This window comes from Heptranchias perlo, chromosome 31 (assembly GCF_035084215.1).
Source record: "Heptranchias perlo isolate sHepPer1 chromosome 31, sHepPer1.hap1, whole genome shotgun sequence".
NCBI lineage: Eukaryota > Metazoa > Chordata > Chondrichthyes > Hexanchiformes > Hexanchidae > Heptranchias > Heptranchias perlo.
In genome coordinates, this window is record NC_090355.1 from 1,559,313 (window position 1) to 1,576,838 (window position 17,526).

Genomic DNA, 17,526 nt, shown 5'->3' on the forward strand with positions numbered 1-17,526 from the left:
TGTTGAGTGCTGTCACACATCGTGTTGTTGAGTGCTGTCACACATCGTGTTGTTGAGTGCTGTCACACATCGTGTTGTTGAGTGCTGTCACACATTGTGTTGTTGAGTGCTGTCACACATCGTGTTGTTGAGTGCAGTCACACTCTATGTTGTTGAGTGCTGTCACACATTCTGTTGTTGAGTGCAGTCACACATCGTGTTGTTGAGTGCAGTCACACACTGTGTTGTTGAGTGCTGTCACACATCGTGTTGTTGAGTGCTGTCACACATCGTGTTGTTGAGTGCAGTCACACTCTATGTTGTTGAGTGCTGTCACACATTCTGTTGTTGAGTGCAGTCACACATCATGTTGTTGAGTGCAGTCACACACTGTGTTGTTGAGTGCTGTCACACATCGTGTTGTTGAGTGCTGTCACACATCGTGTTGTTGAGTGCTGTCACACATCGTGTTGTTGAGTGCTGTCACACTCTATGTTGTTGAGTGCTGTCACACATTGTGTTGTTGAGTGCTGTCACACATCGTGTTGTTGAGTGCAGTCACACTCTATGTTGTTGAGTGCTGTCACACATTCTGTTGTTGAGTGCAGTCACACATCGTGTTGTTGAGTGCAGTCACACACTGTTGTTGAGTGCTGTCACACATCGTGTTGTTGAGTGCTGTCACACATCGTGTTGTTGAGTGCTGTCACACATCGTGTTGTTGAGTGCTGTCACACTCTATGTTGTTGAGTGCTGTCACACATTGTGTTGTTGAGTGCTGTCACACATTGTGTTGTTGAGTGCTGTCACACATCGTGTTGTTGAGTGCTGTCACACATTCTGTTGTTGAGTGCTGTCACACACTGTGTTGTTGAGTGCAGTCACACACTGTGTTGTTGAGTGCAGTCACACACTGTGTTGTTGAGTGCTGTCACACATCGTGTTGTTGAGTGCTGTCACACACTGTGTTGTTGAGTGCTGTCACACACTGTGTTGTTGAGTGCAGTCACACACTGTGTTGTTGAGTGCTGTCACACACTGTGTTGTTGAGTGCTGTCACACATCGTGTTGTTGAGTGCTGTCACACATCGTGTTGTTGAGTGCTGTCACACATCGTGTTGTTGAGTGCTGTCACACATTCTGTTGTTGAGTGCAGTCACACATTCTGTTGTTGAGTGCAGTCACACAATGTGTTGTTGAGTGCAGTCACACACCGTGTTGTTGAGTGCTGTCACACACCGTGTTGTTGAGTGCTGTCACACATCGTGTTGTTGAGTGCTGTCACACATCGTGTTGTTGAGTGCTGTCACACATCGTGTTGTTGAGTGCAGTCACACACCGTGTTGTTGAGTGCTGTCATACACTGTGTTGTTGAGTGCAGTCACACACTGTGTTGTTGAGTGCAGTCACACACTGTGTTGTTGAGTGCTGTCATACATTGTGTTGTTGAGTGCTGTCATACATTGTGTTGTTGAGTGCTGTCATACATTGTGTTGTTGAGTGCTGTCACACATTGTGTTGTTGAGTGCTGTCACACATCGTGTTGTTGAGTGCTGTCACACACTGTGTTGTTGAGTGCAGTCACACACTGTGTTGTTGAGTGCAGTCACACACTGTTGTTGAGTGCTGTCGCACACTGTGTTGTTGAGTGCAGTCACATACTGTGTTGTTGAGTGCTGTCACACACCGTGTTGTTGAGTGCTGTCACACATCGTGTTGTTGAGTGCTGTCACACATTGTGTTGTTGAGTGCTGTCACACATCGTGTTGTTGAGTGCAGTCACACACCGTGTTGTTGAGTGCTGTCATACACTGTGTTGTTGAGTGCAGTCACACACTGTGTTGTTGAGTGCAGTCACACACTGTGTTGTTGAGTGCTGTCATACATTGTGTTGTTGAGTGCTGTCATACATTGTGTTGTTGAGTGCTGTCATACATTGTGTTGTTGAGTGCTGTCACACATTGTGTTGTTGAGTGCTGTCACACATCGTGTTGTTGAGTGCTGTCACACACTGTGTTGTTGAGTGCAGTCACACACTGTGTTGTTGAGTGCAGTCACACACTGTGTTGTTGAGTGCAGTCACACACTGTTGTTGAGTGCTGTCGCACACTGTGTTGTTGAGTGCAGTCACATACTGTGTTGTTGAGTGCTGTCACACATCGTGTTGTTGAGTGCTGTCGCACACTTTGTTGTTGAGTGCTGTCACACATTGTGTTGTTGAGTGCTGTCACACACCGTGTTGTTGAGTGCTGTCACACATCGTGTTGTTGAGTGCAGTCACACACCGTGTTGTTGAGTGCTGTCATACACTGTGTTGTTGAGTGCAGTCACACACTGTGTTGTTGAGTGCAGTCACACACTGTGTTGTTGAGTGCAGTCACACACTGTTGTTGAGTGCTGTCACACATCGTGTTGTTGAGTGCTGTCACACATCGTGTTGTTGAGTGCAGTCACACACCGTGTTGTTGAGTGCTGTCATACATTGTGTTGTTGAGTGCTGTCACACATCGTGTTGTTGAGTGCTGTCACACACCGTGTTGTTGAGTGCTGTCACACATTCTGTTGTTGAGTGCTGTCACACATTCTGTTGTTGAGTGCTGTCACACATTCTGTTGTTGAGTGCTGTCACACATTCTGTTGTTGAGTGCTGTCACACATTCTGTTTTTGAGTGCTGTCACACATTGTGTTGTTGAGTGCTGTCACACATTCTGTTTTTGAGTGCTGTCACACACTGTGTTGTTGAGTGCAGTCACACACTGTGTTGTTGAGTGCAGTCACACACTGTTGTTGAGTGCTGTCGCACACTGTGTTGTTGAGTGCAGTCACACACTGTGTTGTTGAGTGCTGTCACACATCGTGTTGTTGAGTGCTGTCGCACACTTTGTTGTTGAGTGCTGTCACACATTGTGTTGTTGAGTGCTGTCGCACACTGTGTTGTTGAGTGCAGTCACACACTGTGTTGTTGAGTGCTGTCACACATCGTGTTGTTGAGTGCTGTCGCACACTTTGTTGTTGAGTGCTGTCACACATCGTGTTGTTGAGTGCTGTCACACACCGTGTTGTTGAGTGCTGTCACATAGTGCTGTGCATACCAGGAATCAAGTATTGTGAAGCACTGTGGTGCCAGGTACAATCAAATGGTACAATTTCATTAGATTGCATTCCATAGCCCCAAAATTGCTGGGGTTGGTGAGGACGGAAAGGAAGGATTCCACTGGGGCAGGTGGAGGAATTTGGGGAGGAACTCAGCTATGCTCTGATTCTGCTCATTTAAACCTGACCCTCTGAATTCTGGTGGGGGGGAACAATGTAGGAGCTTCCGTATGAATTCCCTACATCGAGCAGTTGTGCCGAGGAAATTCTGGGGCTTCCCCAGGAATCCTGCCCTTTATGCCCTCCATTGGTCTTAATGCAACTCGTGCTAGCTGACAGCTGCTATGAGTCCTTTTGAGGCCTCAAAAAACCCAAACCTTTAGTCCATGAAGGTAATTTTTCCCAGGGATGATTGATTACCTTTAGTCTGCATGGACAATATCCTGGCTGGGAGCTAGTATTTTTTAAAAAGTTTTGTATTTGGCCCAGAGTGGTCTTGGGGTACCTCAAGCGGATAGGCACCGCCTTCCAAGGGAGCATCAGGCCAGATGCTGCTTACGCACCCTTGAAGGCACAATGCGGCCACCCTGCCCATGCAAATTTCCCCATTTGTGTGCTGCCTAGGGGCCAGGATGGACAAGGGTTCTGCTCTTCCACACTTGTGCTGTGGAAGAGCAGAACCGCAGGAGTTTCACGGTCTATGACTTTAACATTATATTTAGAGCCCCTAATACCAGTATCGGATGGTTCCTAATGTCAGGGTATAATTATCCATCAGAGTCCCCCATGGCATTGCTCAAGCATTACTGTAAATGTCTCTAACTGCTACACTATTGAGCCAAGGGTTGAGTGGATGCAGTTTTACAATATGAAGTTCCGTCAATCAATTACCAGACATGGCTAAGTTCATTCTACTTACTGTGATGATGTAAAAAGGTAATCTGATTTGTTCCATGTGGTACTGGAGACCCAAAGGGGTGAAATTTGACTTTGATGGTTGTGACAAACAGGCCACCATCTGGTTTGCAGATGGTAGACATGTAGATCCAAGACCTAGCACAAGTGGTATGGCAAGAGACTGCCCTCATGATGCTGTCCTTACTACTGATGACTGCTCATGTGAACCCTCCTGTCAGTCCTCTCAGATATCTGCTCATGTAACTGACAGTGTATAGGACCAGGCTGCCCCTGCACCTGCAGTGACAGTGCAGTCTCCAAAACATTCCTCCTAGAACTCAGAAGTCCCGATATATTAGTCATCTCAGTCAAAGAGGCTCATGATACCACAGCACCACCGAGCACTTCTGGCATCCCTGGCACTTAGACAGAGCATCAGCATAGCTTTAAGAACAGCACAAGAGGTGCCGAGGGAAACACAGTGAGAAAAGGAAGCATTTGTTTAAAAATATATGTGCACAGTAAAAAAGGAAGCAGTTGCTGTAAATATTTATATGCACTTTGTGATATAATGTCCCATGTTCAGAATTATATTTGTTCTTTAGCTGGGTTTTATGTTTCAGCATACCTGAAGCAATTGATTTTCATGGGCAGACAAAGAGAATGGAGCTTCTCTGCTTGAAGGGAAAATGGCAAGGTGCTTGGTTAACATTAATGACAAGGGTGTTCACAAGAGAGGGCCACCTTGTTGTTTATTGATCAAAGAATGCGATTATCAGATGTTGTCTAGTCTGTCTCACTCCAGATGCTGGATCTCTTCTGCTTGTTTCTCCTGTTGCTAATCAATTGGCAGTGCTGGCTCCCTTTCCTCTTCTGAAGAAGGTACATTAAAGTCATGCAGCATACAGCATGTGGCAACTGTTCTATACATCCTGGTCTGTACTGCAATGCTCCCCCTGATCTACAGAGGTAGCAGAAGCAGCCTTCAGAATACTGATGGTGTGCTCCACAATGACACAAGATTGGCATGAGTCTCATTATACCTTTCCACTGTATCAGTATAGGGGATACAGACAAGGGTCATTAGCTAGGGCAGCAGAGAATAGCCATTGTCACCAAGGAGCCAGTAGACGATTTTCCTTCTCCCTGGAACAGATGATGGATGCTGGAGTTCCTCACGATGAAGGCGTCATGACGGCTTCCTGAAAATTTGGCATTCCCACACAAGATCTTATGCTGCTGGTTGCATACCACCTAAGTACCGAGGAAGTGTGATTTGGTGTTTTGGAGGTTTGAGGTATTGTGACATAGGTGCCGTTTAATAGCACCGTGCACACGGGGGAATGCTGCCACATGATAAGTGTTAAAGTCCTTTGATGTCTTTCTTGGACCGACATTCCAAAGGTTATAAATTGGGGTGCTCTGCTGAAAGGCATGTCAGTAACTTTACAGAGAACCATAGAAGTTGACAACAAAGAAGGAGGCCATCAATCCTATTGAGTCTGTGCTGGCGCTTTGTTAGGGCAATCCTAAACTAATCTCACTCTTCTGCACTTTCCTCATGTTCTTGTATCTTTCTCTGATTTTCCCTTAAAAGAAGCAATCAAGTCTGCCTAAACCACTCCCTGTGACAAAGCATTCCATGCTCGAACAACCCTCCACATAAAGAAATTTCTTCTAACCTCTGTCCTCCTTCAGTGATAATTTCAAATTGATGGCCTCTTGTCACTGATTCTCCAAGCAGAGGAAATAATCTTTCCCTATTCATTCCATCAAAACTCTTCATAATTGAAAAAAATACTATTAAATCTCCTCTTAGCCTTCTCTGCTCCAGTCCCAGTAACTCAAGTGGCTCCTCATAAAAATAGTTTTCCATTCCTGGCATAATGTTGGTAAATATCCGACAATGTGTAAAAATGCCCAGGTATGTCCTGTCCACAAAAAGCAGGACAAATCTAACCCGGCATTACCGTCCTATCAGCCTACTCCCAATCATCAGCGAAGTGGTGGAAAGAGTCATCAACACTGCTATCAAGCGGCACTTACTCGCCAATAACCTGGTCACCAATGCTCACCTTGGGTTCTGCCAGAACCTCTCGGCTCCAGACCGCATTACAGCCAAACAGATTATTTGGTCATTGTCATATTGCTGTTTGTGGAAGCTTGCTGTGCGCAAATTGGCTGCCGCGTTTCCTACATTACAACAGTGACTAGACATCAAAAGTACTTAATTGGCTGTAAAGTGCTTTAGGATGGCCTGAGGTTGTGAAAGGCGCTGTATAATTGCAAGTCTTTCTTTCCTCGTCCAAACATGGGAACACAAGCTGAATTCTAGAGGTGAGGTGAGAGTGACTGCCTTTGACATCAAGGCACCGTTTGACTGAGTGTGGCACCAAGGAGCCCTAGTAAAACTTAGATCAGTGGGGTTCAGGGGAAAACTCTCCAGAGGCTGGAGACATACCTGACATAAAGGAAGATGCTTGTGGTCGTTGGAGGCCAATCATCTCAGCCCCAGGAAATCGCTGCAGGAGTTCCTCAGGCCAGTGTCCTAGGCCCAACAATCATTAGCTATTTCATCAATGACCTTCCCTCCATCATAAGGTCAGAAGTGCGGCTGTTCGCTAATGATTGCACAGTGTTCAGCTCCATTCACAATTCCTCAGATAATGAAGCAGTCCATGCCCGCTTGCAGCAAGTCCTGGACAACATCCAGGCTTAGGCTGATAAGTGGCAAGTAACATTTGTGCCACACAAGTGCCAGGCAATGACCATCTCCAACAAGAGAGAGCCTAACCACCTCACCTTGACATTCAATGACAATACCATCGCCGAGACCTCCACCATCAACATCCTGGGGGTCACCATTGACCAGAAACTGAACTGGACCAGCCACATAAATACTGTGGCTACAAGAGCAGGTCAGAAGCTGGGTATTCTGCGGCGAGTGGCTCACCTCCTGACTCCCCGAAGCCTCTCCACCACCTACCAGGCACAAGTCAGGAGTGTGATGGAATACTTTCTACTTGCCTGGATGGGTGCAGCTCCAACAGCATTCAAGTTGCTCCACACTATCCAGGACAAAGCAGGCCCCACTGATCAGCATTCCATCCACTGGCTTAAACATCCACTCCCTCCACCATCAGCGTACATTGGCTGCAGTGTGAACTATCTACAGGATGCACTGCAGCAACTCACCAAGGCTTCTTTGGCAGTACCTCCCAAACCTGCGACCTCGACCACTAGAAGGGCAGCAGAACACCATCACCTCCAAGTTCCCCTTCAAGTCACACGCCATCCTGACTTGCACATATATTGTCGTTCCTTCATTGTCGCTGGGTCGATATCCTGGAACTCCCTACGTACCAGCATTGTGGGAGCACCATCACCACATGGACTGCAGCGGTTCAAGAAGAAGGCCCACCACCACCTTCTCAAGGGCAACTAGGGATGGGCAATAGATTCCGATCTTGCCAGCAATGCCCAAGTCCCAAGAATGAATTAAGAAAAAATATCTACGCTGAAAGCTCTCTTTTGTTTTAATGTCCTTTCTACAATGGGCTGCCCTAAACTGCAATGTTTTGTATAAATTAATCATTACTTTTTTACTCTTGTACTCCATGCCCTTTTTATAAAACCCAAAATTCTTTTGGCCTTTTTTATGGCTTGATCTTCAGGAAATTATGTATTAGAATGCCTAACACACGAGGAAAACCCAGTGGTGGAGAGTTTTGGGAACCATAGGTCCAATGTTACCTGTTCCTCCCAAGCATGCTATACTTGCCACATGTCATCTCTCAAATTACTCATATACTGTATCCCAAAAGGTTATATTCTAATTTGCATCTGAATGAATCAATACTAACTGCTTCCACCATCTCCCTAGGGAGCCTGTTCCATAGATTAAGCACTCGCTCATTAAAATATTGTTTCCATAGATCAGATTTGTCAAATCATTCCACTCAAAGCTAAGCTACCAAACAAAGTTTGTGGACAGTCAGAGCCCATGAAATCAGTTGCTTCCTAGTTTGGCGAGTGATCCACACCACTCATGCAGGTGTGAGCAAAGTCAGGGGCAGTACTGACGGAAATAACAGGATTTCTTATAGAAGATGACATTATCCCATCATTTCCATACATTCACCACTGTGGAGGCAGTCACCTCCGTTGCAATTTACTGGACAAGTTAGAAGATGTGGAATTTTGGCATTGGAGTCCGTCCCCAAATCCCACCCCCTACCACAGGAAATCTGCTATAGTTCTGCTGAAAGGATTGTGGAATGTCCAGGCTTGTCATTTCAAGAGTTATCCATAAGTAGCTGGGAAACCAATGGATTCAAACAGTGGACTGCTTTAAACATTTATCCCAGTCGCATGCACTTGAAATACTACTTGCCCTATATAGTGTCTAAGCTAAATCTTTACTCTTGTAAATCATGTAATTATACAAAAAAAATCAATCTGTATTTTTATCCATTCTGCAGTGGGTTTGGTGTTTGAAATTTTCTGCCTTCCAGACTATCAGGAGTTGTAATGGGAATCAAACATAAATGTTAGTGTGCAGAAATTATTGCTAAATTGGGTAATTCTGTTAAGTCACCAAAGCGGTAACACTAAATTACTATCCAATTTTTCAAGCACCCAATACCACAGAAGGTTTTGAAGTTAGCATGACAGAATTAACATGACAAGACCAACAAATCTCTTGGGTGAGATAGTATGGGGCCAATGGGAATGAAAATTAGACGGTTTCTATAACTGACGGCCAACCTGTAACATTGGTTTAATGACCGAGTGATAAGTTCAAAATCTACCCCCATGAGTTTGGAATTTTCAATAATACCTTATTTAAATTTCTGGCAAAGTTTACTTCTTGTGTTGCTATTGCCCAAAATGACATACTGTTTGGTTGATCTCACATTAACCTGGCAGATGTTTCAGTAGGAAAGGGTTACATTTACATTGGGGATTACAGTACGTACGAACATACGAAATTGATGGCCAGGAAAAGAGCAGCTGGTCCATCAAGCCTGCCCCACAACATGGCCGCACCATCATGGCTAAACACTTCTTCCCTCCCCCGAACTCCCCCCACTCACATCCACCCCCGCAGCCATGTAATCTCCTGGGAGAGGCAAAATAACAGAAAAAACCCAGGGCCAATAAGGGAAAAAAATACTCTCTGACCGCCCCCCCCACCCCGCTCAGACGATCAAAACCAGTCCAGGAGATTACATGGACTAAGTGTTATTTATAAAGACACTTACCTTCAATATGATGCGATCTCTGCCCCAGTCAGGAACTGGTCCAGCTCCCTCTTGAAAGCAGGCAGAGAATCAGCACCCATCACACCAGCCGGCAATGTATTTCAGAGGCTCACAATTCTCTGGGAAAAGAGGAACCACCTAACATCCAGTCTATTTCTACTCTTCCATAGTTTAAATTCGTGTCCCCTGGTCCTCCCCAACCTGTTAAACTGGAATAATCTATCAATTGGGACGCTATCCAGCCCCTTAATTATTCTTAGACTTAGAGGTGACCTATCAGGTCACCTCTAAGTTTACGCTGTTCTGAAGTAAATAGACCAATGCTCTTGAGACTATCTGAGTAGCTGAGGTTCTTTAAGCTAGGAATTATTCTTGTAGCTCTCCTTTGGACCTTTTCCAAAGCTGATATATCACCCACCATGTGGGGGGACCAAAATTGGGTACAGTTCTCTAGATGCGGTCTGACCGGTGACCTGTACAAAATGGTGTCCTTTGATTTATACTAAATGGTTCTATTAATACAACCCAATACCTTGTTAGCTTTAGCTACAGTTTCTCTACATTGGTCATGAACCTTTAATAATCTGTACACAATAACCCCAAGGACTTTTTGTCGCTCTACCTCTTTCAGTATTGATCCCTGCAAATAATACATGATTTCTGTGTTGGCCCTACCAACATGCATGACACTACATTTATCTAAATTAAATGCCATTTGCCCATGTGTGGCCCACTCCCCTAGCACATCTAAATCTTTTTGGATTTGATTGCACAACCTTGCACAGATTTTGGTATCATCTGTAAACATACTGACCATACTCCCAACACCACTGTCCAGGTCATTAATAAAGACCGTGAAAAGTAGCGAGCCTAGGACCGATCCCTGGGGGACACCACTAGTAACATGTCTCCAGGCTGAACCACATCCGTGAACTACAACTTTTTGGCTGTGGGATTGGAGCCAAATCTTAATACAGCTTTTCAAATTTCGACTGATACCACAACTGGAGTGAGAGGTTCAACAGAGTGTGAAGTCAATTACTTTGTGAGTTGAGAACAAGGGAGTTTCTGGTTTGGTGAGTGTGTGAGTTGATGGTGAGTATGTGGGTCAAAGGATTCTGGTTCTTGTCTCACTTGAATTGCCTGGAGTGTTTGTTGAATTGTCTGTTTGCTATTAACTGTATTGTGTAGTTTGTGGAGTATTTAAATACAAAGGTAAGTTTATCCAGTCGATAGGGTTATATTAACAGGTGTGGGGGAGGTCACGTAAACAGTCATGTGAGCTCAATTAATTGAGAGTAGGAGTGGCTGATCACACTCTGAATCTGGGTAAATTCAGGAAAGGATTACATTTACATTGGTGATTACAATACACTCTGAATCAGGATCAATTTAGGAAAGCATTAATTTGTCACACAGGAAGTAAGGTTTGTGCATAGTGTGCATCATATGTAAGATTTTTAAAATATATATATGGATATTTATTTGAAAGTCTTTCCAAATATCAGCATTTATTGTGAACAAATCTGAATCATTGTTAGAGGTGGAAGAAGCATAAATTGACCTTTTTTCCATCATGGGTGCCAATCTAGGCAGTACCAATCTATTTAAACATGCCTCGCAACACACAGACCAGGACAAAACACCATCACTACAAGGACTGAAGCGGTTCAAGGCCAAGGCCAATCTTCTCAGGGATAGTAGGAATGGGCAATAAATGCAGCCTTGCCAGAGTCGCCCATGTCCCAAGAACAAATTTGAAATAATTATGAAAAGTTGTAACAACACACATTTACTGAAATCAGGTAGTCCAGATTCCACTTAAACTCAGTGAAGCAAATTGCTGTCTCAATTTTACCAGCGTAGATTGGATCTGACTTAAGTGTGAACTAATGGAAGAGGTTAAGTGTGAACTCGTGGAAGAGGTTAAGTGTGAACTCATGGAAGAGGTTAAGTGTGAACTCATGGACGAGGTTAAGTGTGAATTAATGGAAGAGGTTAAGTCTGAATTAATGGAAGAGGTTAAGTGTGAACTAGTGGAAGAGGTTAAGTGTTAACTAATGGAAGATGTTGTCCTGTGGACACAGATATTGCTGCAAATTGCACTCCATGTTTCACCATTATACTTTGAGCCACTAGTACCAGTGTCACATGACTTCTAACATGAACGTGCAGTAACCCGTCAGAATCTAAAAGGTTAATCCTGGGAAGGGATCTTCCTTCCCAGTTGTAGTTTTATTAGCTCCACTTAGCAGTGTTCACTATCCTTGGAATAATTCATGCACGGTATGTACTGTTGAGCCAAGTGCATTCTAATGAGATAAATTTATGGCATTCATATAAACTCATGATCAAACCCTTTCTACTTACTTTACAGTCACTCGGGCTGTGTTAAATTGACATGACTTATTCAGCTTCCTGTTGTTGAAGTCTCCATGATGAGACCTATATTTCCAAGAAGGATGAAGTAAAAGAAAGCGACAGAAATGATCCTTTTTGTACATTATAGGCCTGGTTTTTCAGTGATCTTGTTTTCCTATTTGTGCTATATGCCCAGTGGTAAGTCACACATTAACTATGATGAACCAAGTTTTTGCTCGAGTCTGGAAAATAATGAGTTCTTAATGTGTATGTCACCTAATTGGCAAATGCATTGTCTGGTACTTTATTAAGGAATAAAGAACAATCTAGGTTGAGACATAGGAACAGGAGTAGACCATTCAGCCTCCCGAGCTTTCAATTAGATCATGGCTGATCTGTATCTTAAGTCCATTTACTCACCTTGGTTCTATGTCCCTTACTATCCTTACCTAACAAAATTCTATCAATCTCAGTTTTGAAATTTTCAATAGACCCCCAGCCTCAACAGCGTTTTGGGGGAAGAGTTACAGATTTCCACTACCCTTTGTGTGAAGAAGTGCTTCCTGACATCACCCTTGTTCTGGATACCCCCACCAGAAGGAATAGTTTCTCTCCATCTACCCTATCAAATCCTTTAATCATATTAAACACTTCAATTAGATCATCCCTTAATTTTCTATACTCAAAGGAATACAAGCCTAGTCTATGCAATCTGTCCTCATAATTTAACCCTTTTAGCCCTGGTATCATTCTGGTGAATCTGCGCTGCACCCCCTCCAAGGCCAACATATCTTTCCTGAGGTGCAGTGCCCAGACTGAATGCAGAACTCGAGTTCTGTCTAACCAGAGCTTTATATAACTGTAGCATAACTTCCGTCCCTTTGTATTCCAGCCCCCGTGAGATGAAGGCTAACATTCCATTAGCCTTTTAAATTTTTTTTTGTACCTGTCCAATAGTTTTTCTTGATTTGTGTACATGGACCCCATAACCTCTCTGCTCCGCCACTGTTCCTGGCTTTTTGCCATTTAGAAAATACTCTAATGTATCTTTCTCAGGTCCAAAATGGATGACCTCGCACTTCCCCACATTCAATTCTATCTGCCACAGTTTTGCCTACTCACTTAATCTATCAATGTCCCTTTGCAATTTTCTGCTCCCATCTACACTACTTACTGTGCCACCTAACTTAGTGTTGTCAGCGAACTTAGATATATGGTTCTCTATTCCTTCATCTATGTCATAAATATGAAGAATGTCAATTTGTGCTAAGTACTGGATTGTGCCCAGCACCCTGGTACTGTACCCCAATATGTTTCAGCAACTGTGGCACTGTATCCCAATATATGTCAGCAACTGTGGCACTGTACCCCAATATGTGTCAGCACCTGTGGCACTGTACACCAATATGTGTCAGCACCTATGATACTGTATCCCAATATGTGTCAGCACCTGTGGTACTGTACCCCAATATGTGTCAGCAACTGTGGTAGTGTACCCCAATATGTGTCAGCACCTCCAGCTGAGAAAACTGGAGAGATCCACTAAAAATGTCTAATCGGCCCTATTATATGAACATAAAGAAATTTTAACAGGAATAAAGAATAGTGTCAGGGAGAATGCTGTGCTAATATTGCACTTGGAACAACTAGCACCAGTGCCACATAATTCTTAATATCAGGGTATAGTTACCACCTGAGTCCAAAAGGATAGTCCTGCAGAGAGCAATTTCCATCCTGATTGTAGTTTAACACTGACTGGTGTCCCTGCAATGTCTCTGCTACATAATCGACAGTGTTGAGCCAAAATCAGTTTCACTATTTATGAGCATGTTAACCAATGCAGTAAAGTAGAACCAGTGCAATACAATTAGAGCTAGCACAATAAAAATAGAACCAGTGTGCTAAAAATAGAACCAGCGCACTAAAAATGGGGCCAGCGCACTAAAGATAGAACCAGTGCTAAAAATAGAACCAGTTCTAAAAATAGAGCCAGAGCATCAAAAATAGAATCATTACTAAAAATACAACCAGTGCACTAAAAAAAAGGTAGCACATTAGATACTGGCAGACTACGCAGACTCTAGAGGCTAGGTGAAGGGGGGTGTCTGCACGTGGTGACTCACCGGGTACAAGTGCGCAGGAACCAGGGCAGGGGGACAGGACACCACAGGTGCCAGCTCGCTGGAGGGAGAGGTCGCACACTGGCTCTACTGCAGAGGACGCCGACACAGACTTCGATGGCCCAGGCTACAGAAGAAGGATCATGGACATACACCAGGAAATGCTTGGTGCACGGGGCAGCCTGCCAGAGAGCTTGTACACAATATGTGCCAATCATTCCTGGAACAAGATTCACAGCATTATGTGAAGGCAAATATCTGAAGGCTATCTTCCCACTGATGTAACAGGCTTGTAAGAGGAGTTTCAAACACAGTTTCCAGGTTTAGAGTTCTGTTCCTGAAAATTCTGAAAGTCATCTTGCGAAAGCGCAGAAATACCTTGGTATGAGTTTAGTGCAGTTCTATGGGCTGACAAAACATGGAGGGGAAAAACACCTATCTGCTCGCCCTCCAGGAAGCTGCTGCCCTTTAAGTTGCTTCAGGCTTTTAAATCCTGCAACAACATGTTTCCTCCCCACTCCAGTGCTTTCCTCCCACTTTACCTGGGATTTGCACTCCTGGGCCACCAAACAGCGTGAGTGATTGGCGGGCAGAATTCCCCTCCTCCAGCACACCTACATCATAAAAGGCCCTAGTGAATTTCAGAGCCACAATGCCTAACATCAGGGTATAGTTATCTTTCACTATCCAAAAGCATAAACCTAGAGAAATTGCTTAACAGTCTGATTGCAGTTTAGTGGCCCCACTTAACACTTCTCAGCATCCCTACAATATCTCTACTACACAGTTTATATTATTGAGCCACATGTATTTCAGTGAATGGGTTCATGACTTAGTTTAGCTAGCACATATAGGAATTTTACATAAGCATGTTAAGCAGTGTCATCAGCGAAACTTTAATCCCATGGAGAATAAAAGATCCACCCTACTCACTGTGAAGACATTTGTGATGTACTAAGATGGTGCGATTCTTTCAGCCTGCTGCTGTTGAAGTCACCTTGAGACCTGTCTCTAAGGAGGATGAAGTTAAAAAAAAGAAAAACAAAAACACTCTTTAGTTATTTGATATATTACAAGCCTCTTTCTTATCCTTCGATCTGTATTGTGTATTCAGAAGGAGGGCATATATAAAGGATATGGTAGGTCAAGGTTCTCCATAATTCTGACAACATTTTAAAGTGATTTAGGTGGTAACAATATTCTTTCCATGTGCAAGTCTGGTGTTTCTGATTTTGGAGTTGTTCAGGAGACCTTATTGTATTGAACAGATATTTTGTAAGTGTCTTCACAGATACCAATAATAACATACCAATAATAGTAGAAAATCAAGGGGCAAAGGGGAGGGAGGAACTAAAAATAATCACTATCACTAGAGAAAAAGTATTAGGTAAACTAATGGGACACAAGGCTGACAAGTCCCCTGGGTCTGATGGCTTGCATCCGAAGGTCTTTTTTTAAAATTCGTTTATGGGATGTGGGCGTCGCTGGCGAGGCCAGCATTTATTGCCCATCCCTAATTGCCCTTGAGAAGGTGGTGGTGAGCCGCCTTCTTGAACCGCTGCAGTCCGTGTGGTGAAGGTTCTCCCACAGTGCTGTTAGGAAGGGAGTTCCAGGATTTTGACCCAGCGACGATGAAGGAATGGCGATATATTTCCAAGTCGGGATGGTGTGAACCTTGGAGGGGAACGTGCAGGTGGTGTTGTTCCCATGTACCTGCTGCTCTTGTCCTTCTAGGTGGTAGAGGTCGTGGGTTTGGGAGGTGCTGTCGAAGAAGCCTTGGCGAGTTGCTGCAGTGCATCCTGTGGATGGTACACACTGCAGCCACTGTGCACCGGTGGTGAAGGGAGTGAATGTTTAGGGTGGTGGATGGGGTGCCAATCAAGCGGGCTGCTTTGTCCTGGATGGTGTTGAGCTTCTTGAGTGTTGTTGGAGCTGCACTCATCCAGGTAAGTGGAGAGTATTCCATCATACTCCTGACTTGTGCCTTGTAGATGGTGGAAAGGCTTTGGGGAGTCAGGAGGTGAGTCACTCGCCGCAGAATACCCAGCCTCTGACCTGCTCTTATAGGCACAGTATTTATATATAAGGCTGGTCCAGTTAAGTTTCTGGTCAATGGTGACGCCCAGGATATTGATGGTGGGGGATTCGGTGATGGTAATGTCGTTGAATGTCAAGGGGAGGTGGTTAGACTCTTTCTTGTTGGAGATGGTCATTGCCTGGCACTTGTCTGGCGCGAATGTTACTTGCCATTTATGAGCCCAAGCATGGATGTTATCCAGGTCTTGCTGCATGTGGGCACGGACTGCCTCATTATCTGAGGGGTTGCGAATGGAACTGAACACTGTGCAATCATCAGCGAACATCCCCATTTCTGACCTTATGATGGAGGGAAGGTCATTGATGAAGCAGCTGAAGATGGTTGGGCCTAGGACACTGCCCTGAGGAACTCCTGCAGCAATGTCCTGGGGCTGAGATGATTGGCCTCAAACAACCACTACCATCTTCCTTTGTGCTAGGTATGACTCCAGCCACTGGAGAGTTTTCCCCCTGATTCCCATTGACTTCAATTTTACTAGGGCTCCTTGGTGCCACACTCGGTCAAATGCTGCCTTGATGTCAAGGGCAGTCACTCTCACCTCACCTTTGGAATTCAGCTCTTTTGTCCATGTTTGGACCAAGGCTGTAATGAGGTCCGGAGCCGAGTGGTCCTGATGGAACCCGAACTGAGCATCGGTAAGCAGGTTATTGGTGAGTAAGTGCCACTTGATAGCACTGTCGATGACACCTTCCATCACTTTGCTGATGAATGAGAGTAGACTGATGGGGCGGTAATTGGCCAGATTGGATTTGTCCTGCTTTTTGTGGACAGGACATATCTGGGCAATTTTCTACATTGTTGGGTAGATGCCAGTGTTCTAGTTGTACTGGAACAGCTTAGCTGGAGGCGCAGCTCGTTCTGGAGCACAAGTCTTCAGCACTACAGCCGGGATGTTGTTGGGGCCCATAGCCTTTGCTGCATCCAGTGCATTCTGCCATTTCTTGATATCTTGTGGAGTGAATCGAATTGGCTGAAGACTGGCTTCTGTGATGGTGGGGATATTGGGAGGAGGCCAACCATGGATCATCCACTTTGGCTGAAGATGGTTGTAAACGCTGGACTCCGCCATCATTGAGGATGGGGATTGTAAAAGAGCCTCCTCCTCCTGTTAGTTGTTTAATTGTCCACCACCATTCATGACTGGATGTGGCAGGACTGCAGAGCTTTGATCTGATCCGTTGTTTGTGGAATCGCTTAGCTCTGTCTATAGCATGTTGCTTCCGCTGTTTAGCATGCATGTAGTCCTGAGATGTAGCTTCACCAGGTTGGCACTTCATTTTTAGGTATGCCTGGTGCTGCTCCTGGCATGCTATTCTACACTCCTCATTGAACCAGGGTTGATCCTCTGGCTTGTTGGTCATGGTAGAGTCAGGAATATGCCAGGCCACGAGGTTACAGATTGTGCTGGAATACAATTCTGCTGCTGCTGATGGCCCAAAGCGCCTCATGGATGCCCAGTTTTGAGCTGCTAGATCTGTTCTGAATCTATCCCATTTAGCAGGGTGGTAGTGCCACACAACACGTTGGATGATATCCTCAGTCCGAAGACGGGACTTCGTCTCCACAAGGACTGTGCGGTGGTCACTCCTACCAATACTGTCATTTGCGACAGGTGGAAGGAAGTGGCTGCAGAGATAGTGGATGCATGGGTTGTAATCTTTCAGAATTCACTGGATTCTGGGAAGGTCCCAGCGGATTGGAAAACCGCAAACG

General features: G+C 44.7%; 1 protein-coding gene across 1 annotated transcript in view; it reads right to left on the minus strand.

Annotated features, from left to right (window-relative positions):
* LOC137300371 (uncharacterized) overlaps window positions 1-17,526 on the minus strand; it is a 142,433-nt gene that overhangs the window by 50,955 nt on the left and 73,952 nt on the right. The window contains exons 8-9 of the mRNA XM_067969455.1: window positions 14,649-14,726; window positions 11,605-11,679 (exon numbers count right to left, since the gene is read on the minus strand). Coding sequence (XP_067825556.1) covers window positions 11,605-11,679; window positions 14,649-14,726 — 153 coding nt within the window. The remainder of the gene's footprint in view (window positions 1-11,604; window positions 11,680-14,648; window positions 14,727-17,526) is intronic.